The sequence below is a fragment of the Mustelus asterias genome, chromosome 29 (genome assembly GCF_964213995.1).
Source record: "Mustelus asterias chromosome 29, sMusAst1.hap1.1, whole genome shotgun sequence".
Taxonomy (NCBI): Eukaryota; Metazoa; Chordata; class Chondrichthyes; order Carcharhiniformes; family Triakidae; genus Mustelus; species Mustelus asterias.
Window position 1 is genome coordinate 14785079 of NC_135829.1, and position 23470 is coordinate 14808548.

General features: G+C 41.6%; 1 protein-coding gene across 3 annotated transcripts in view; it reads left to right on the forward strand.

Moving 5' to 3' along the window:
* Positions 1–23470, forward strand: part of ppcdc (phosphopantothenoylcysteine decarboxylase) — an 87230-nt gene that overhangs the window by 26544 nt on the left and 37216 nt on the right. For all 3 annotated transcript variants that reach the window (XM_078200117.1, XM_078200119.1, XM_078200118.1), the window contains exon 4: positions 20796–20964. In XM_078200117.1, the coding sequence (XP_078056243.1) occupies positions 20796–20964 (169 nt within the window). The remainder of the gene's footprint in view (positions 1–20795; positions 20965–23470) is intronic.

A 23470-nucleotide genomic window follows, 5' to 3' on the forward strand; every position in this document is an offset into this window, starting at 1 on the left:
CTCTGCATGCAGAAGATGGAGAAGACTTGATGTCAGAGAGCAGTTGGTACAGCTGCTAATTCCTCCACCAAGTTCGCACCTAGCCCCAGAAACAGTCCACAATTTATGCAAAATCAGTATCAGGTTTTGTGACAAAGGCTTACGCGGGAAAATGAGCAATAAAACAATTAGTAACAACATCAATACAAGTGGCATCTCACCGTGACCTCCGAGGCCCCTCGGTCTTATCAGTAATAACATTATCTTGTCCTTTGAAGGAACAAAATGGTTCGGTGACTCCCTCACCTCCGACCTTATCTTGTTTATGTATGTAGTTCTAAAGTATTTCTTAAAACACCCTGAGATCAGGCCAGTTGGCCTTGTTTTATGTATGTAGTTCTAGGGCACTTGTCAAAACACCCTGAGGTCAGGCCAGTGGGCCTTATATTGTTTTATTACTTCCCTTCCCTAAGATAAGCAGAGTCAGCCTTAGTTTGACCGTACTAGTTTGGGCGAGGGTCAAATGGTTTAGCAGCTGCTTTGTTCTGTGGTTCTTTTAGTATCACCTCGAGCAAGTAGCCACTTTTCCCATCATGTTATTATTAGTTTGTACCATATCACAACTACACTTTAACAGTACTCCATTGGCTGTATATTACTTCGATATGTCCTGAGTTTGTGAAAGTTGCTATATTAATGCAAGTCATACTTGGGTAGGGTTCTGAAGAATGTGGAGGAACAGAGAGATCTTGGGGTTCATATCCATAGATCTCTGAAGGTTGCCACTGAAGTGGATAGAGCCGTGAAGAAGGCCTATAGTGTGTTGGCGTTCATTAACAGGGGGTTTGAGTTTAAGAGCCGTGGGGTTATGCTGCAACTGTACAGGACCTTGGTGAGACCACATTTGGAATATTGTGTGCAGTTCTGGTCACCTCACTACAAGAAGGATGTGGAGACACTGGAAAGAGTGCAAAGGAGATTTACCAGGATGCTGCCTGGTTTGGAGGGTAGGTCTTATGAGGAAAGGTTGAGGGAACTTGGGCTTTTCTCTTTGGAGAGGAGGAGGTTGAGAGGAGACTTGATAGAGGTTTATAAGATGATGAGGGGGATAGATAGAGTGAACGTTCAAAGACTATTTCCTCAGGTGAATGGAGCGGTAACTAGGGGGCATAACTATTGGGTTCATGGTGGGAGATATAGGAAGGATGTCCGAGGTAGGTTTTTTACTCAGAGAGTGGTTGGGGTGTGGAATGGACTGCCTTGCAGGGATAGTGGAGTCAGAAACTTTAGAAACATTTAAGAAGCTATTGGTTAGGCACACGGAGTACTTCGGGATGATAGGGAGGAAATAGCTTGATCTGTTTCAGACAAAGCTTGGCACAACATCGTGGGCCGAAGGGCCTGTTCTGTGCTGTACTGTTCTATGTTCTATACATTTCATTTTATGTCAGAATTGTTGCTGTTACAATCTCATTGGAGCAGTTATATCAGCAGTATTATGCTGCAAATGCATACAATTTAATTGACATGGGAATTTGATCCTATCCAATACAGTTCAAACTTTGTAGGAACTTAAACTTAGTTAGCTTCCCACATTGCCAGATGCTGGAGCCTATTTTTTTATGTAGACTAGTGTCACTTGTTCCAAGGGGAGTTTGCAATATTGAAGTGTTATGAACAGCCAGCTTTCTTTTCTCACTACCTGTCTGTAAACAGAAAGGTCTTATTATTTCCTTCTGTTTCTATTAATAACCCCACAGCAAAGTTAAGATAGGAAAAACTCAGAGGGTTAGTTTATTTACACACACAAAATGTGGGAAGTGGATGATTGCTATGTTGCCACCTGTGCACTCATATAGTAAGAGAGGGATACAAAAAAGTCTGGAATCCAGAACCAAAGTCCAGTGGTGTATTCCTCCCTTCGGAGATTGACAGACCAAACTGATGCTGGATATATTACTTTTCCAGTAGAGTTGGCTTCCACAATGAGATAGGCATGTAGAAATGAATTAGTCTTGTAGGTGATGATATAGGAGTCCCAGTGTCGCCGGGCATTCTAACCTGGACAGAGCCTCCTTTCTGTGCCGCTGCTAGTAGATGATAAAAATGGCAGACTGAGTAATGTTAGTACCACAAGGCAATAGTACTGATTCTACCAGCTAGGGGATCATGTCACATGACTCCCATCTTTCTGCTTTGATTTTAACAAAAAGTGCATATCCCGTTGTTTGAGATTGTTAATGTTTGAATTATTACATCTTAAAGGGAGGTTGTGGGGTCATTTGTCCTGGCAGACAAATGGACTCCAGTTGACCAGGCCTGGTTTATGAAATGTAGATTGCTTTTGTATAGTTCCATTTGAATTTGGTCTCTGCAGTCCACAGGGAATCATTAGGATCTCTTCAGAGATAATGTGTCAGATTCTGTGAACCTGCCACATTAGCTCTTATTGTTGAAGTGTCACAGATAGACATAGCTTCAGCTATTTTAAGGAGTCTTTGTCCAGTTTTTAACATTTTAGAAATTAACCACAAGGATATCTCTATGTATTATAAAAATATAGAGTGGGGTCCTAATCCCCCAGACCGCAGGAACTGTAAAACAAACATCATATTTGTGAGTTCTTATGCATCTGCTACTCTTCTGTTGTAAGTAGACATTTGCTCTATTACCGTCTCAAATGCATGGTGTTCTGTTGGTTTGTCTGATTGGCTGTCCAGTGGATCCTGATTTCCCCCATTGGATCCCAATTTATGAATTTTAATGTAGTAGTTCAATTAATCACCTGTATTCGGTTAGTTCTGTAAAATATATCTTTGAGACTGCTTGAAGTTATTCTTTCATGGGATTCCTAGATCCACAGATTTTCACCTTCTCATTAAGGCTTCACAAGGCAGTGCCAATTTGGAGTGCCTGGGCAGTTCTGGACCCTTAGTTCAGACTAGTTACAAACCACGATAGATATGGGCATGCTGTTCCAGTGATCACTCTTAACACCAGCTTGCGACCCTCCAGTTGACTGCTGCACTGTCTTTTGCTGTGTTCTATTGGCTGTAGTTTATGTTCTTCCTGCTCATCATCTTTGAACTGTGCGCTGAAACGTCCCGAACACTTTTTCTTTAGACCCAGTCAGTGTGCATGATTCGTGGTGTTTCTGAGCTCTTATTGGTTCAGGCAGCACATGGTCAGTCTCTGATTGGTTTCTTAAGGGTCATTTCCTGTTACCTCCTGACTGGCGTCTGTTACTTGTCGGGTGTCCCTCTCGTTATAGTTTTTTTCCCGTTATTGCTCTACGTTTTCTGGTTTTCTTCTGAGATAACGGGGCATCTTAAGGTATTTTTGGTATTTGCTTATTTGAGATAAGAGCATGTGATGTCAGTGTACTAATGATTAACATCTGGGCCCATCATCTCAAATGTTTATTTGGTGTACTGGAAGCCTATAGAATTTCCATTAAGACTGGTGCTTATCAGCATGTTGCTAGCTTATAGTGACTGTTAGTGCTTGGAACAAAGCTAATTCAAAAGATATAATGTGACACACAGTTTTGACCTGATTTAGAGATTAAAAGTCACTTCACACCGAAAATCACCAGTGCATATGAATAACCAGTGTTTAAAGCTGAGATAATAAGATAAAGCGCCATACATGTTCATAAGTAATGATAGTCAAAAAAAAAACACATAGCTACAAAAATTGATTGCAGAACTCAGCTCTTAAAGGCACAGAACAAAAGGGTACCTACATTTGTAATATGTTTTGTTCTTTAAGGCACTATAGCTTTGTATAAGTCTAGGGTCATTTGGTGTATTTTCACCTGTCAGATTGGAATGCCTCACAGTCAAGCCTCTTATAGTGTTATAGTATCCTGTGTGACAATGATTGCACAGAATATAAGATTAGGCTAATTGATTAAAATACCTTGATCACCTAATCATAGAATCACAGAATCCTTACAGTGCAGAAATAAGCCATTCGGCCCATTGAGTCTGCACAGACAACAATCCTACCCAGGCCTTATCCCCATAACCCCACGTATTTATCTTGCTAATCCCTCTAACCTACGCATCCTGAGGTACTAAGGGGTAATTTAACATGGCAGTGCACTTAACCCGCACATCTTTGGACTGTGGGAGGAAACTGGAGCACCCGGGGAAAACCCATGCAGACAGGGAGAATGTGCAAACTCTGCATAAGCAGTGACCCAAGCCAGGAATCGAACCTGGGTCCCTGGCGCTGTGAGGCAGCAGCGCTAATCACTGTGCCACCGTGCTATCTGTGACTAAACTACAAGCTAATTCTTGGAATTATCTTGCTGTTGATCCACAAGGTTGTTTATATCCACAAGCTCTTAGAATGTAGATTTCTCCTGGTTTTACAGCCTTGCTCAGGAATCTCAAAGATCACATTTTAAACCGATATTGCTTGCTTATCTCTGCTTCTGCAGGATTTGTGCCAGGCTCCTGTTTATGGCTGGTCATTCATTCCAAGCATCTCTTTTCAAACTTGACCAGACAAAGGTCAGCAGCTCCCCTAACCTCTGCATTCCTCCTGCTTTTACATACTCCAGCAGAGCTTGCACATTTAACAGGATTCGTACATTGACCAAATTAACAATATGCATTGCTTCTTGGACCTTTCATAGGTCATAAATAAAACAAGAAACAAAGCTCACATAAACCTGTATAGATCAGTGGAATTTGCTTTTGACTTGCTCCAGGTTCAGCAATAATCTGACACCCTTGTTTTAGTCTCTAGAAAGGTCCTCTTTCCATATACGTTATTCATTGCACCTTTAAAAATTATTCCTATATATTTGTACACCTTACAGAATCCATGTCCTGAACTTAGCACATATCTTTTCTCATACCTACTAATCTGGATTGACAACAGATCCTTTTTAAATAAATCATGGAGTTATCAAATGGTCATGAGTTTGCATTAATAATCTGATTTGAGGTGTTAGAATATGTGCTTGTGCCTGCATAATGGCTGGACACAGTATCTGCAGATCAGCAACACTGGCAAGTTCGGAGGTATTTATACAGCAGTTAAGCATGAAGTCTAAGGGTGGATAGAGCCGGTTGTATCTATTAAATCAGGTGGGAAAAAGGTAGACTCCCACACTCTGTGGAATACTTGGCAGAACTGTGCGTACCTTGCACAGCACACTCCCAGCCTCCAGGTCATTACTATATTCAATGCAAATTTGCAACTACATTCTTCTGAGCATTCTTCATTCAGAAGTTATATTCACTTCAGTGATTCACTAATTGACCAAGACCCTTTTAAAATAGTTGGTCTTGAACGTCAACGTCAGTTGTTAATCCACTAAAACATAATCAGGAAGCTAGGCTTTATTTTCCTCCACCCCGCTCCCTGCTGTCCGGTTTAGAGACACTAAAACCAAACTTCTGACTGATAGCTCACTGGGAAGATTATGTAATTTCTTCCCAGCCCACAGGGTAATCTGGCAAAACTCAAGGTTGTCCATCTAACATTGCATCTCATGTTGTTCAGCTTTTCATGAAGTGCGATGCAGGGGCCACTGCCCTTGTTAATGGAGTGTTTGATTAGTTTTTCCCCTTGCCATCTTATTAACGTTCGTTCTAACAGTTGTTTATCCAGCCTCTTTTTACAGAGAAAGAGTAAATGGGCCTACAATTGGCTGCTTTGGGAAAAGTCTGTTTGACAAACCTTTAGACCAGTGGTTCCCAAAGGGTGCGGCGCGCCACACTGGTCGAGAGAGGATGGCAAGTGTGGCGGGAAGATTCAAGGACAATCAAAGAAACATTTAAACACGGATAGATATTTTTCCAAAGTGAGAGCAAGAGCATCAAGTGATGCTGAGGACGATGTCCCATGATCATATTATAAAGTAGTTGTGTTCTATGTTATGAATCAAGCACTGCTAGGAGTTTTTTTTTGTTTTTGAATGTATTTCTTATCAATAAAAAATTCGGTGTGGCGCGAGCAAATTTTTATTCCGAAAGTGCGACCCAGTGAAAAAAGTTTGGGAACCACTGCTTTAGACTATGTGAGTAGTCAGAAATAATTCTGTTCTTAATTTTGTAGTTATTGATGCTTTGGACCTTTCCCCAACCATTTTTTTGTATGCTTTCTTGAAGCAGATCAAATCTACTATGATTTGAAATTTGCCATTTTAAGATTAGCGTGCTGAGTTTAACAAGTTTTAAAATTCTTTGACGGGATGTGGGTGTTGCTGGCTAGGCCAGCATGTTTTGCCTATCCCTAATTGTTCTTGAGAAGGTGATGGTGAGCATCTTCTTGAATCGCTGCAGTCCATGTGGTATAGGTACACCCACAGTGCTGTTAGGGAGGGAATTTCAGGATTTTGACCCAGTGAAAGTGCAGAAACAATGATATATTTCCAAGTCAGGGTGGCTTGAAGGGAAACTTCCAGGTGGTGATGTTCCCATGTGTCTGCTGCATAGATAGTAGTGATCGTGTGTTTGGAAGGTGTTGTGTAAGGAGTCTTGGTGAGTTCTTGCATTGCACCTTGCAAATGGTTCATACTGCTGCTACTGTGCGTCAGTGATGCAGGGAGGAAACTTCACTCCATTGTTTAATGTAAACCTACTTGTGACACTAAATAAACTTTAAAAAAACTTTAACCTTTATTGACAATGGAACACACATAAAGGGATTCTCTGAAGATATTTTTGTTAGAAATATGCCCAACCATGGTGACTAGGGGATTTTCACAGTAACATCATTACAGCATTAATGTAAGCTTACTTGTGACAATAATAAACTTTAATTTTAAACTTTCATCATCAGACCAATGTGTACAGACTAAATCTATTAGTCAGAATTTATTTGTGTAAAAAAGTAAAGTGTTATAACAAGACATGGTATTAGCACAGAACATGGTAAAAATTGGAATAAAAGTAAAGTAACAGGCGCCAGAGTGTGGTGACTAGGGGATTTTCACAGTAACTTCATTGCAGTGTTAATGTAACCCTACTTGTGACTAATAAATAAACTTTAAGATGAAGTGAGAAATGAAATAAGGGAAGCAGAGTCTGAGAAAAGACCAGCAGCCAATATAAAACGGATTCCAAAAGCCTTCTATAGCACATAAGTAGAGAATGGGTTGGTGGTAAAAGGAGGAATGGGATTGATTCAGATCCAAGAAAAGGGATGTATGTATGGAGGCAAGGGTTGTTCTTAAAGTTGATAAACCACCAGGGCCAGATGCAATTCATCTAAGGTTATTGGGGAGGAATGTAAGGGTTAAAATTGTGGCAGTGTAGTCATAATCTTCCAATCCTCCGGTCAGCTTAACCTTAATAGACGGAATAGTGGGAAAAGTTTCAAAAACAGTAATTCAGGCCAAAATTAATAGTCATTTGGACAATTGCAAGTTAATTAAGGAAAGCCAGCAAGGATTTGTTAAGGGCAATTGTGTTTAACTAACTTGCTTGAGTTTTTTGATGAGTTAACAGAGAGTGTTGAGGATGATGCTGTTGACATGGTTCTCATGGGCCTCCAAAAGACATTCGGATAAAGTGCCGCATAACAGGCTCTTCCGCAAAGTTGAAGCCCAAGGAATAAGAGAGATAGTGGCAACATGGATATGAAGTTGGCCGAGCGACAAGAAACAGAATAGTGATGAATGGTTGTTTTCGGCCTGTGGAACATTTACACTGGGGTTCCACAGGAGTTGGTGTTAGGACCGCTGCTTTTGGGTTGTGAGTAAATAAATGCTTTGTTCATGCTGCCTTTGGTTCTCTAGAACCGGAAACTATCAAAACCCTTGAAGATCTTAAAGGCCTACAAAATCTCTCCTTAACTTTCTTCGATCTAAGGCGAACTTGATTTGGTCTTTGTTCTCCTTCTTTTCTCCTCTATTTGGAGATTAGGTAGTGGAAAGTTGCTTCCATTTTAACTCTCAATATATTTCAAAACTTTGGGTAAGTTTCTCTAACATATCACACTTGTGGTTCTGATAAGAAAATTCAGCTTATGCATACAATGAACGCATCTTTCTGTATTCCAAACGTACGGATCACCTCACCCCTTTCAAACCTTTCTCCTTTGAGCACTAACTCAATTCTTTGAGTCTCTCTTCACACCATTAAGTTCCAGAATTATTTTTTTCTAAATCAACTTTTGGCAATGGTTTCTGCAAAATTACAATATTTAAAATACACCAGTCCCTTTTCTCCTACTTTTTAGTCATTCTTTAGCTAATCTGTAAGCTCTAGCCCCACAAGGAGGTGCTAGTGTTATTCTATCAGATAATTAAATATTGGACTGCATGGGCGCACTCCAAAGCAGCCGTTCTTATCTAAATTTCTATCTTTGAAGCATTGACTTTCTAAATAAACTTACAAATTGGCAGTTTGGAATGGAAATCAAGTAAAAAAATATCTGTCTCTCTCACATCCTTAGTGACACTATACATTGACACTGATAACATTTGTTTACATTCTTTATATCTACAATGTAAAACAAAAAAATGAGTAGAAACTAGAAACTATCGTCATCTTAGAAACTAATTCCCAGATCTCACTACTTAATGGTTCATTCGTTTACTATTTGTGGGTTTTTTTATCGATAAATGGCCGCATGCATTTGCCTAAAAAACAACACTAACGACACTAATTCAAAAAGTGATTCATAGAACACAAAACATTACAGCGCAGTACAGGCCCTTCGGCCCTTGATGTTGCGCCGACCAGTGAAACCAATCTAAAGCCCATCTAACCTACACTATCATCCATATGTTTATCCAATGACCATTTAAATGCCCTTAATGTTGGCGAGTCCACTACTGCTGCAGGCAGGGCATTCCACGCCCTTACCACTCTCTGAGTGAAGAACCTACCTCTGACATCTGTCCTATATCTATCACCCCTCAATTTAAAGCTATGTCCCCTCGTGCTAGCTATCAACATCCGAGGAAAAAGGCTCTCACTATCCACCCTATCTAATCCTCTGATCATCTTGTATGCCTCTACTAAGTCACCTCTTAACCTTCTCTCTAACGAAAACAACCTGAAGTCCCTCAGCCTTTCCTCATAAGACCTTCCCACCATACCAGGCAACATCCTAGTAAATCTCCTCTCCACCCTTTCCAATGTATCCACATCCTTCCTATAATGCAGTGACCAGAACTGTACACAATACTCCAAGTGCGGCCGCACCGGAGTTTTGTACAGCTGCAACATGACCTCCTGGCTCCGAAACTCAATCCCTCTACCAATAAAAGCTAACGCTCCGTACGCCTTCTTAACAACCCTATCAACCTGGGTGCCAACTTTCAGGGATCTATGCACATGGACAGCGAGATCTCTCTGTTCATCCACACTACCAAGTACCTTACCATTAGCCCAGTACTCTGTAATCCTGTTACTCCTTCCAAAGTAAATCACCTCACACTTTTCAGCATTGAACTCCATTTGCCACCTCTCAGCCCATCACTGCAGCTTATCTATGTCCCTCTGTAACCTGCAACAACCTTCCGCACTGTCCACAACTCCACCGACTTTAGTGTCATCCGCAAATTTACTAACCCATCCTTCTACGCCCTCATCCAGGTCATTTATAAAAATGACAAACAGCAATGGCCCCAAAACAGATCCTTGCGGTATACCACTAGTAACTGAACTCCAGGATGAACATTTCCCATCAACCACCACCCTCTGTCTTCTTATAGCTAGCCAATTCCTGATCCAAACCGCTAAATCACCCTCAATCCCATGCCTCTGTATCTTCTGCAATAGCTTACCGTGGGGAACCTTATCAAACGCTTTACTGAAATCCATATACACCACATCAACTGCTTTACCCTCATCCACCTCTTTGGTCACCTTCTCAAAGAACTCAATAAGGTTTGTGAGGCACGACCTACCCTTCACAAAACCGTATTGACTATCCCTAATCAAATTATTCCTTTCTAGATGATTATAAATCCTATCCCTTACAATCCTTTCCAAAACTTTGCCCACAACAGAAGTAAGGCTCACTGGTCTATAATTACCAGGGTTGTCTCTACTTCCCTTCTTGAACAAGGGGACAACATTTGCTATCCTGCAGTCTTCTGGCACTATTCCTGTAGACAATGACGACCTAAAGATCAAAGCCAAAGGCTCTGCAGTCTCCTCCCTAGCCTCCCAGAGAATCCTGGGATAAATCCCATCCGGCCCAGGGGACTTATCTATTTTCACACTTTCCAGAATTGCTAACACATCCTCTTTATTAAGTTCAATGCCATCTAGTCCAATAGCCTGTATCTCAGTATTCTCCTCGACAACGTTGTCTTTTTCCTGCGTGAATACTGACGAAAAATATTCATTTGGTGCCTCTCCTATCTCTTCAGGCTCCATGCAGAACTTCCCATTACTGTCCTTGACTGGCCCTAATTTTACCCTAGTCATTCTTTTATTCCTGACATACTGATAGAAAGCTTTAGGGTTTTCCTTGATCCTACCTGCCAAAGACTTCTTATGTCCCCTCCTGGCTCTTCTTAACTCTCTAGGTCCTTCCTGGCTAACTTGTAACTCTCAAGCGCCCTAACTGAGCCTTCACGTCTCATCTTTATATGAGTCTCCTTCTTCCCCTTCACAAGAGATTCAACTTCTTTAGTAAACCACGGTTCCCTCACTCGACCATTTCCTCCCTGCCTGTTTAGAGATGCTGTTTATGGTGTGAAAATATTTGGTGTGTATGTACTGCTATTTTCCTGCTGGTTCATATTATCTTGTGCCTATTTACAGAATGGCCAATCGAGAACATCAACTTAAGCAGCCTTCCGCTTTCTAATGTTAACGTGTGAGCTCTCCTTTGTGTGGCTATTATAGTGTGATGAAGCTTGATGTGAAAGTGGGCTTTTGATTATCTTTTAAAATATAGAATTTCACTCATTGAGACCCTCGTCAGATCTGGTACTGAGGTAATGTCATCAAGCCACATTACAGTGGAAAGTTGTGCAATATAAAGGACGCTTCTTATTAATTGGGGCGGCATGGTGGCACAGTGGTCAGCACTGCTGCCTCACAGCGTCAGGGACCTGGGTTCGATTCCAGGCTTGGGTCACTGTCTGTGTGAAGTTTGCACATTCTCCCTGTGGTCTGTGTGGGTTTCCTCTGGGTGCTCCGATTTCCTCCCACATTCCAAAGATGTGCAGGTTAGGTGAATTCGCCATGCTAAATTCTCCCTCAGTGTACCCGAACAGGTGCCGGAGTGTGGCAACTGGGGGATTTTCACAGTAACTTCATTGCTGTGTTAATGTAAGCCGACTTGTAGCTAATAAATAAATAAACTTTGAATTGTCCCTTTGTTGCTACTTTGATTGCACTGCAGCAAAGTTTCTTTGATAGCACCTTCCAATCTTGCGACGTCTACCAACTAGATGGGCATGGGCAACAAACACGTGGGGACACTATCAGGAAGTTCCGCTCCAAGTCACTCCCATACTGACTTGGAACTATATTGCCATTGCTTCACTGTGGCTGGGTCAAAATGCTGGAACTTTCTCCCTCACAGCAATTTGGATGTACCGACACCACATGGACTAAGTGGTTCAAGAAGGTGGCTCACCATGATCTCAAGTGGGCAATAAATGCTGGCCTTGCCAATGATGCTCACATCCCAGAAATGAATAAAAGGAAGTGATTTTGAAATTGAGAAATATTTGACATTAGGTTTAGGATAATGTAATTATTTGTTCAGGAAATTCCAAATGATGGTGACAAAAAAATGGGTCTATTTTAACTCTGCAAGTAGATGGGTCTTGCTTGGGGTAAAATTGAGCTTCACAACACAAAAATGGATATCGTCTGAGCGCCCATCAAGAAACTGCTTTGCACAGTGATTTAATGGGAACATCTGGGTGAGGGATGGGGGCAAGCTTTAGGGCAATATTAGTAACTGTAATCTGAGTGGCTGCTTTCATCCTTCACTGTAATATCTAACTCACAAACAATGGAACTTTTTACATTGTGCATGAGCAGTTTGAAAATAGAACTGCACCTGGACTTTATATAATTCTACTATTTCATTGCACTCATTTGCACAGTCAGAAAATTTGCTGTTGATTCATTGTAAAAAGAGGATCTGAACATGCTTTTCAGCAATGGAGTAGCATGTTGGTGTGATTTCAATCACACAAACTGCTGTGGGCAAGAGCAGAGGTAACAGTGCCAGAAGTAACACCTTAATTCTCATTACCAAGGAAACCCACTGAAATTAGGTCTACGAAGAAGTTTAGCTCCTTGTAGTTCCCAATTTCCAATTTCCTCCCTCAGATAAAAATCCAGCTCTAAGAGTCTGAGAATTCAATGTTCAGATTGGTATCATACCTCTTGTCAAGCTAATGACCGAGCTTTTTTATTTAGCACTTGGTACAGAAAAGCTTCTCTGAATTTTCTCATTTATCAAAGCATATTTAGAATAAGTTGGGACTTTATTCCCTGGAGCGTAGAAGATTGAGGGGAGATTTGATAGAGGTGTATAAGATTTTGATGGGTATAGATAGAGTGAATGCAAGCAGGCTTTTTCCGCTGAGGCTAGGGGAGAAAAAAACCAGAGGGCATGGGTTAAGGGTGAAAGGAGAAAAGTTTAAAGGGAACATGAGGGGGGGCTTCTTCACGCAGAGAGTGGTGGGAGTGTGGAATGAGCTGCCGGATAAAGTGGTAAATGCGGGGTCACTTTTAACATTTAAGAAAAACTTGGACGGGTTCATGGATGAGAGGGGTGTGGAGGGATATGGTCCAAGTGCAGGTCAGTGGGACTAGGCATAAAATGGTTCGGCACAGACAAGAAGGGCCAAAAGGCCTGTTTCTGAGCTGTAATTTTCTATGGTTCTATATTAACTCCAGCTGGTTTACAGGCCAGTATTCTTTGTTTACCTTTTATTAAACTGGAGCTGTTAATATTTGTGTGGAGTTGCCGGCGTTGGACTGGGGTAAACACAGTAAGAGTTTTAACAACACCAGGTTAAACCTGGTGTTGTTAAAACTCTTACGCTGTTAATATTTGCCAGTTTGATGGTGTTGCGGGAGGAAAAGAGCTAGTAAGCTATTGCGTCTTTCATTCCTCTCGATAGACCCGATGAAATTTTGGAGTGTTTTGAAACGACCTTTTATCGCAAGCGTTAGCAAGGGATGTAGTGCTCCAGCTGGTAGCACACTAGAAAGCCCTGATCTAGGGTTACATAGACAGTTACACTTTTGGGTTCAGTTACAAGACGTTAGCATATACGAATCAAAGGTGTACATTTGTTATGGATTGTCTATGTGCAATCACGACTATTAATTAGGTTTACATCATGCATAGGGTATGAGTACAACTAACCAATTACAACATGTGCACATCTACTTAATTATAATATCCAATCAACGTAAAAGCCTGTACATGCTATCTAGTCTAATTAACTACCGGCTACAATTTGTCCTTGACATAACTTATGCCTGACTTGTGTGCATCAATTAGCCTCCCATGTCTGATGTTCCTGGTGTCTAATGAATTTTCCCAAGGTAAGAATGTTCAACAGACAAAAAGACTTTATGTGCGAGCTGTGAGTATTATTGCCTCCCTGACTTTATCTCCAGACCTTTACGTATCTGAACAATTCCACATTGCTTTACAGTCTCTGAGAGCTGCCACCCATGATGTCTCTGCCTGAGAACTAACGGCTTGCTGTTTGTGTCCTTGAGTGCTTGCTCACCACTAACAACTTGGGTGATTTCCAACCAAACTGAATTTTGTAACCCTTTCAGTAACCCTTTCAGATGGAATATGACCGAGAGCAGCTCTAAATATGCTCATTCAGAACAAGATGAATCCTGGATTCTTTCAGTGCCAGGCAAATGTAACTTACTGTTTAACCAATTAATATGATTATGCAACAAAACCATGTAGCTATAAACATTCGCATTAATGTATTACAGCATTTTGCAAAATCCTTCACATAATTGATTATCATGGAGCACTGTGACTATTTAATAGATGAATGATGGCCATTCTGCATACAGCTAGCAATGCAATGAATAATCATTTAATTTGTCTTCATCGATGGTTATGCCAGGGCAAGAAAAGTTGACTTCAAATCCATCTGATCCATCAAAGCAAATGGGGCTTCATTTTATTGAAGAATGTGCTATACCAGAATGTCATCCTAGATTATGGACTCAAATCCAGCGTGAGAATGAGCCTGCAACCAGAGGGGAACGTCAACTTTGCAAGTGCTAACTCTTTCAAAGTATTAATGAAAGAAAACTTTTGTGACTGACCCAGTTGATAATTGGACATTTGCCAGTTGCTGCTTCTTAGTTCAGTGTTTTGAGATTATTTGGGAGTCGTCAATACAAGATCTCAGTAGACATTTATTTTTGGTGGAAATTATGGGAGCCAGCAAGTTGTAGATATGTTTTGCCAATTTAAACATGCGTCTGCACAATATCTTAAGTCCTTACATCTAATGGTTGCATCAATGAGATATGACCCAAGTTTCAAGAAAATGGAATTCAAAATAATAAGCTACTGTTTGCAATGGCATTAAAATGAATGCTGCAGATTGTAAGAAACTGTAAATGAGGTCCATGAATGCAAGCTGGAAATACTCCTTCATGCCTTAAAACTGATATCTGTTGACGGGAATTAGGATTATTTCCCAGTGCTTCTCAGCCGGCATCCAGCAGTAGCAGCTTGGACATTGAATGGATACATTAATCGGCATTCTTGTTGAAGTGGGAGTTAGCTTTTTATAAGCTAATGTTGTCTTAAAAAGTGGATGAGTGGGATTCAAGTCTGAAACTCCCTTTCATTCTCAAAATGAGACTCCCAAATGGGTAACCCAGATAATAAGTATATAAAAGCTTCTGAAGACACTCCCAGCAGAATTAGGTTTGAAAAGTGAGAGGCAGAATAAAGTATCCTTCTCACGTAGTGGAATATTAATTGTTTCACACAAAGCCCTGCGTGTGTCAGTAAGTTCATTTGTCCTTGGCTAACATCATAAGCTGCAACATCACTCATGCTGCCGATTCATATTAATATTGCTGTACACTTGGGATGCTCCCACGTAATTCCCATGAGACTAGCTGGATTCCGGGTGGGGGAGATAAGCAGGCAAAACTGGGAGGCTTTGGACAATCTTTAGGAACTGCGTTCCCAGCTTGCAGCGTACTGTACTGTAGTGGTCTACAATGGTCATTTTAAAGAAACCCGGTCAAGAAGTCACTGCCTTGTAGACACTGGAGTGTTTGCAACATTTTGTAAAGCACATTGAAAAAACATTCCTTCCCATTGACATCTCAGCTACGTTGAATTGTGAGATTATTCATTAATTTGTTCAGAAAGAGCCAAAACGAACCAGTGATCATGAAGTGTTTTCTAAGAAAAGACAATATAAACAAGTGGAGTTAGATATTGTATAGTGTTTTGAAACAGGCGATTATACAGTGGACGTCACCAGAAATCTGGACTTACCAGCAACAACAGTGAGGACAATTGTTTAGAAAATGGATAAAAGAGTTTTTCAGCTAACAAGTTCCTTGGCTGCTGTTAGATTAAGTAGAAATACATAAGAGTGGAATTATGATGAGCTTTGGAAAGAACTGCTAACCATTTGGATTGAAACTCAGCAACACGTGCCTCTTAGCTTAAAACTTATTAATGAAAAGGCTAGGAGTTTTCATGGTGATCTTAAGAAAGACCACGAGTGGCACAATGATTACCACTGCTGCCTCACAGCACCAGGGACCTGGGTTTGATTCCCGGCTTGGGTCACTGTCTGTGTGGAGTTTGCACATTCTCACCGTGTCTGCATGGGTTTCCTCCGGATGCTCCGATTTCCTCCCACAGTCTAAAGATGTGCGGGTTAGGTGGATTAGCCATGCTAAATTGCCCCTTAGTGTCAGGGGGACTGGTAGGGTAAATGCATGGGGTTATGGGGATATGGCCTGGGTGGGATTATGGTTGGTGCAGACTCGATGGGCCAAATGGCCTCCTTCTGCACTGTAGGGATTCTATGATTTATGAAAGTTCAAACATAGAATAATTTAATGCTAGTCGTGGGTTGTTAGTAAGGCACAAAACTGCTAACTTGTGTTGTGAGTGGGAAGTTAGACGATTCTATAGTAAGTGGAACAGATTGCCATTTCTGAAGCTGCAGATGTGAATTCAGGATGGTGCATTGCCTTTCTGATGCCAGGTCAAGTATGTCACTGAGTGGCTGAAGATGGGTCGGGGTTGGGGGGAGTGGTGGACAGCCAGTAGTCATAGTCCCTTTTGGTGCCAATGATATAGGTAGAAAAGTGGATGTGGTCCTGCATTCAGAATTCAGGGAGTTCGGTAGAAAATTAGCAACCAGGTCCTCAAAAGTAATAATCTCTGGATTACTCCCAATGCCATGTGCAAGTGAGTACAGAAATGGGAAGTTAAAACAGATGAATGTGGTGGGGCTTTATATTCTTGGGACGTTGGAACTGGCTCTGGAGAGATAGGACTTGTACAGGCCAGATGGGTTGTGGCCTGAACAGAGCTGGGACTGAGTTTCTTGCAGGGAGCTTTGCTCGTGCTGTTGCGGAAGTTTTAAACTAACTCAGCAGGGGTGTGGGAATTAGGAAATAATATTAGAGAGGAATACCAAGGTACACACAATATTGCGAAAGATAGGTAGCACTAGAGTACGGAATAGTAGGTTACTAGGTGAGGTCAGAGTGAAAGAGAAAGTAATAGTCTAAATCCGAGTTACTGTGCATGTATGTGAATGCATTGAGTGTGGTAAATAAGATTTGAGAGTCACAGGCATAGATTGCCATGCGGAAATATGATGTGGCTATAACAGAGACCTGGCTCAAAGAAAGGCAGGGCTAGGTGCTAAATATTCCCAGATATAAGATGTTCAGGAAAAATGGGAAAAGAGGATAACGAGGAGGGGGTGACAGTATTGATTAAGAAGACCATTACAGTGCCGGAGAAACAGAATGTCCAAGATGGGTACGACTCGAAAGTAGGTGCAGGAGCAGAGAGACTTGGGTGTGTATGTGCATAAATTATTGAAGGTAGAAAAACAGGATGAGAGTGTGGTTAATAAAGCAAACAGTATCCTGGGCATAGAGTACAAGAGCAAAACAATGATGTTGAACTTGTATAAATCAAGAAGCAATAGTGATATTTTCGCACAGTGAGTGGTTAGGGTCTAGAATACTGTGTCTGAGAGTGTGGTGGAGGTGGAACTACTTCAATGATCATTGTCGAAGAGGAACCTGAAGAGAGAGCACAATTCAAGCATGAATGGAAACATTAACAATACAGTCAGTGAATACAAGGAACTCTATAGAGGGAAAAAAAGGAAATGTGAAGTTGTCACTGGAAAATTCTTGAAAATTCCCACTACAATGAATTCTTAGGGTGTTGCAAGGAGTCGGAAATGACCTCCAAAAGTTCTTCAAAATAACTTTCTCTCATGTCCTCCAGAAAGTCCTTCCAACCTCCAGTAAGGTCCACTGACACACCTGACAATCACCTGATGATACCTTGAAAAATCTTGGAGACAATGGTCATTTTCGATGAAGAATGATAGAGAATGCTGTTCGAGTGAACAACACAGCCCACTGCTACAGAGAAAAAATATTTATAAAGTCCACTGCAAAAAGTAATAAAGATCAGTTGATATCTTCTGATGGAGACAAATGATAGTTCACGAGTGAACAGAAGCATCGACGGTGCAGTGTTCCCTTAATACTGCACTGATAGCATCAACCTAGATTTTTGTGCTCCAATACCGCGGCACGGTAGCACAGTGGTTAGCACTGCTGCTTCACAGCTCCAGGGTCCCGGGTTCGATTCCCGGCTCGGGTCACTGTCTGTGTGGAGTTTGCACATTCTCCTCGTGTCTGTGTGGGTTTCCTCCGGGTGCTCCGGTTTCCTCCCACAGTCCAAAGATGTGCAGGTTAGGTTGATTGGCCAGGTTAAAAAAAAAAAATTGCCCCTTAGAGTCCTGGGATGTGTAGGTTAGAGGGATTAGCAGGTAAAATATGTGGGGGTAGGGCCTGGGTGGGATTGTGGTCGGTGCAGACTCAATGGGCCGAATGGCCTCCTTCTGCACTGTAGGGTTTCTATGATTTCTATGAATCTCTGTCTTGAACCCAGAATATTCTGACTCAGAGGTAAGAGTGTTGCACTGAGTGGCTGAGACGTGAGTACGAAGATGTTTACAGTTTCAATTAATGAGGTGGGCTTTGAAGTTCAGGACAGATGCAGTGGGGCAAGAGGTTTAGCATAGGAATGCACAGTATCAGCTGAAACTTCTGTCACTGCAGTTAAGTTGAGCTGGTTACCAGGCTGATTGTGAGTTTCTCTTGATATGGCTATATATGGACCTGTGGTTTCAATTAGGCAGATTTCAAACATTTGAAATGGTTCACATGCTACATTGACGGAACATGACAAGGAAAAGTTTTGATTCTGGTTACTGGACCATTAAAGGAAAGGAGTGTAACAAAGCGGTAATATCTGGACATTAATCCATCCCACGTGTGAAACGTGCTGTGTTCTCGTTTTTGCTTACTGACCACAAGTATGTGAAAACTTTCCCATGGCACAAATCACAGCTCATACAATCAGTTCTGACTGGAAGATTGAACTGCATGGGTTCACTGGATATCAGTGCTATCCAGGTCCAATATTGAATCCTGAAGGGGTATTTAAAATTCATAGAATTATAGAATCCTATAGTGCAGAAGGAGGCCATTTGGCCCATTGACCACAAACCCACCCAGGCCCTATCCCCATAACCCCAGGCATTTACCCCAGCTAGTCTTCCTGACACTAAGGGGTAATTTAGCATGGCCAATCCACCTAACCTGCACATCTTTGGACTGTGGGAGCAAACCGGAGCATCCAGAGGAAACCCACGCAGACACGGGGAGAATGTGCAAACTCCACACAGACAGTGACCCAAGGCCGGGAATTGAACCGGGTCCCTGGCTCTGAGACAACAGTGCTGCCCCAAATTGTTTCATCCTAAAGCCCTATTAATTCTCAAACTATGTAAGAAATAGCTAAAAATGTTTACTTTTTATAAAGTAATTATGTGTTTATTGGTTATGAGTATTATACTCTAAACAGCTTGCTCTCTGTCTCTCAGTCCTTGTGTATTGTTCAGCCTGTAACTGAAACTTAGATTTAGCATATTCAGATTGGTCAATTAGTGTTGCATTTTCCACTTTACAGCGGGGACTGGGAGAATGTGATCAGAAGTCTGCATAATGTTTAGCATATTATGTATTGTAATTCAGAAGAAGTTTATAATCCTGAGCATGTCTTCCTGAACACAATCTATTCCTAGTTTTGATTTTGGAAGCAGCATTTTCATTGTGAGCACACAAATTCCTGGACTAAGGACCAAATAGTCACTGTGCTCCTTGGGAGTGATGAACAGGTTCCTTTGGGGTCACTGTGGCTCCAAGATGACATGTCTCATGATGAAAGTTTGGAAAATAACTTTTTCCTTTGTCTTATCTTGAGTTGTTTATTGTGATTACAAGAAAAAAATCAACTATTGCCAACGTTTTGTGCAGTTTAGAGGGAATATTTGCACTCTGTTATACCGACTGCAGTTAATGAGGCACTTCGCTGCGTCTCTGTTAAACGCACACAGATTTCAATGTATTAATGTGTGTCAAATACAGAATCATTGATATCAATCTTTTGAGTAATGTTCTTGACGGTAGGCTGGACAGTATTAATTTATAGTATTCACAGATCGATGCATTTGGAGTAAACATCCTTTGCACTTAAGATGACTTCAGTTGTAAGTTAAAGAGAAATACAATTTTAATGTTCTTTGTTCTGCTCTGATGTGCCAGGACACCATACAAAACAGGAAAAATTCTCTCTGTGCTGAGCTAGTCTTACCTGAACCCATGTAGAGGACAATACACCTGAGCTAACTATTCCTAAGTTGGGGATGTGATAAAAATGGGCAGTAACATTCGCACTACACAAGTGCCAGGCAATGATTATTCCCAACAAGAGAAAGCCTAACCATCTCCCCATGAAATTCAATGACATTACCATCACTGAACCCTCCACCCTGGTTGTTGCCATTGACCAAAACTGAACTGGACCAGCCACCTTGGTAGCTGTGTGTACAATCTATAACACTCACCTTCCAAATCCCTGACCTCTACCACCGGGAAGGACAAGAGCAGCAGATGCATGGGAACGCCACTTGTGAATTCCTCTCCAAGCCACTCAGCATCCTGACTTGGAACAATATAGTTGTTCCTCCACTGTCACTGGGTTGTGAACCTGGAACTCACTTCCGAACAGCAGAAGATAAACTGCAGCGGTTCAAGAAAGCAGCTCACCACCACTGTCTCAAGGGAAATTGGGGATGGGCAAGATATACTGGTCTTGCCAGCAATGCTCATATCCCACACAAAAATTTTTTCAAAAGCCTTTTGCTTTAAGTCCAATTACTCCTGCTGCTCTGGCTGATTTACTATAGACTAGAAATAAGATGTAGGACTTTCTTGATCTATTTGTGATGGAGTATTGTACAATGAATTCATGAAGACATAGGGACAGCCTCTGCTTTAGTTCCAGAGATAAAATGCACAAAGAGAAAGTCAAGATAATACAGTAGATAACACAATAACTTGTAACAGTGTCCTCTGTTGTGGGTGTACAACATAAGCATATCACAAAGCTTTGCCTTGCTCGATTCTTGTGAGGGTAAGGCTTTTTTTTTGGGTTCATGATATCTTTGTGGTTATTCTGCAATCAGCTATATGGTTCATTATACTTTTCACTTGTTTATTTTCTATCTGTTGCAGACCTGCATTGTTCGAGCTTGGGATATTAAGAAGCCGCTGCTCTTCTGCCCAGCCATGAACACAGTAATGTGGAAGCATCCCATCACAGCAACACAGGTCCAAACGCTAAAGAGCTTTGGCTATATTGAAGTTCCATGTATTGCAAAGGAGCTGGTTTGTGGCGACACAGGTAAGGCAATCCACAACTTCTTCCTCTTGTGAAGCTATGTGCATTGTAGCTATGCTTGCTTCATGTTGCTGTACTAAAGATTGAGTTTCATTTTTTATATATTGGAATAAGTTTCACAACTTTTTGAAATGTAGTATTGTAGGAAATGTGGCAGCAAATCTGTGCAAAGAAGTGCTTGGCAACCAATGAATTATTTATGAAGTTCATTTACTGTTGATATGTAGATAAAGAAAACAGCCAGTCTGTAGGATCACACTCAAAAAAATGGAATGAATGACCATTTGACCTATTTTCGCTAGTAATATTTGAAAAGTAAATATTTGTTTGTGGGATGTGAGCATTGCTGGCAAGTCCAATATTTGTGATCCTTGATGTCCATCGGGGACTTCAACCTGCATATTGATTGGCTGACTCAAGTTGGAAGGGGTGGGATGGAGGAAGAGTTCTTAGAATGCTGTCGGGATAGTTACCTTGAACAGTATGTTACAGAACCGACGAGGGAACGAGTTATCTTAGATCTGGTAATGTGTAACGAGGTAGTTAGAATTAAGGATGTTCTTGTGAAGGACACTCTTGGGTCAAGTGATCACAATATGGTCGAATTTCTGATACAAATGGAAGAGGAGAAAGGGTCCCATACCACTGTCCTCTGTTTGAACAGAGGGAAGTACGATAGGATGAGGGCTGAATTGGCTAAGGTGGACTGGGAGAGCAGACTGGTAGGTAGGACAGCCGAGGAACAGTGGAGGATTTTTAAGGAGATCCTTTTCAGTACTCAGCAACAATATATTCCGGTGATAAAGAAGGGCTGTAAGAAAAGGGATAACCAGCCGTGGATAACGAAGGAAATTAAGGAGAGTATTAAATTAAAGACCGATGCGTACAGAGTGGCCAAAAATAGTGGAGAATCGGAAGATTGGGAAAACTTTAAGAAACAACAAAGAACGACTAAGAAAGCGATTAAAGAAAGGAAAGATGGGTTATGAAGCTAGGCTAGCTCTAAATATAAAAAATGATAGTAAAAGCTTTTACAAATATATAAAAAGGAATAGAGTGGTAAGAGTGAATGTTGGACCCTTGGAGGACGAGAGGGGGGATTTAATAGTGGGAAATGAGGAAATGGCTGAAACTTTAAATAAGTTTTTTGTGTCGGTCTTCACGGTGGAAGACACAAATAGTTTACCGAATATTAACGATAGAGGGTTGGTAGGAGAGGTACTCAATACAATTAATGTTACGAGGGAGGCAGTGCTTGGTAGGCTAACGGGACTGAAGGTGGACAAGTCCCCGGGCCCGGATGGAATACATCCCAGGGTACTGAAAGAAATGTCAGAGGTAATAGCGGATGCGTTAGTGGTTATTTATCAAAATTCATTGGATTCTGGGGTAGTGCCGGCGGATTGGAAAACGGCTAATGTTACGCCGCTGTTTAAAAAAGGAAATAGACAAAAGGCTGGTAACTAAAGGCCGGTTAGCTTAACGTCTGTAGTTGGGAAAATGCTGGAATCCATCATTAAAGAAGAAATAGCAGGCCATCTGGATAAGAATGGTTCGATTAAGCAGACGCAGCATGGATTCATGAGGGGAAAGTCGTGCTTGACGAACTTGTTGGATTTTTATGAAGATGTGACTAGTGCGGTTGACGGAGGGGAACCGGTGGATGCGGTGTTTTTGGATTTCCAAAAGGCGTTTGATAGGTTGCTGAAGAAGATTGGGTCACACGGAGTTGGGGGTAGGGTGTTAGCGTGGATTGGCTATCCGACAGGAAGCAGAGAGTCGGAATAAATGGGTGCTTTTCTGGTTGGCAGATGGTAACTAGTGGCGTGCCGCAGGGATCGGTACTGGGGCCTCAACTATTTACCATTTATATAGATGATCTGGAGGAGGGGACTGAGTGTAGGGTAACAAAGTTTGTAGACGACACAAAGATAAGTGGAAAAGTGAATCGTGTGGAGGGCGTAGAAGGTCTGCAGAGAGATTTGGACAGGCTGAGTGAGTGGGCGAGGATGTGGCAGATGGAGTATAACGTTAACAAATGCGAGGTTATTCACTTTGGAAGAAATAATAGCAAATTGGATTATTATCTAAATGGAAAGAAATTACAACATGCTGCTGTGCAGAGGGATTTGGGGGTCCTTGTGCATGAGACGCAAAAACCCAGTCTGCAGGTGCAACAGGTGATCAAGAAGGCAAATGGGATGTTGGCCTATATTGCAAGGGGAATAGAATATAAAAGCAGAGATGTCTTGCTGCATCTATCTGTACAGGGCATTGGTGAGGCCGCAGCTGGAATACTGTGTGCAGTATTGGTCCCCTTATTTGCGGAAGGATATATTGGCCTTGGAGGGAGTGCAGAGAAGGTTCACCAGGTTGATACCAGAGATGAGGGGTGTTGATTATGAGGAGAGACTGAGCAGATAGGGTTTGTATTCGTTGGAATTTAGAAGGCTGAGGGGGGATCTTATAGAGACCTATAAGATAATGAAGGGGCTGGATAGGGTAGAGG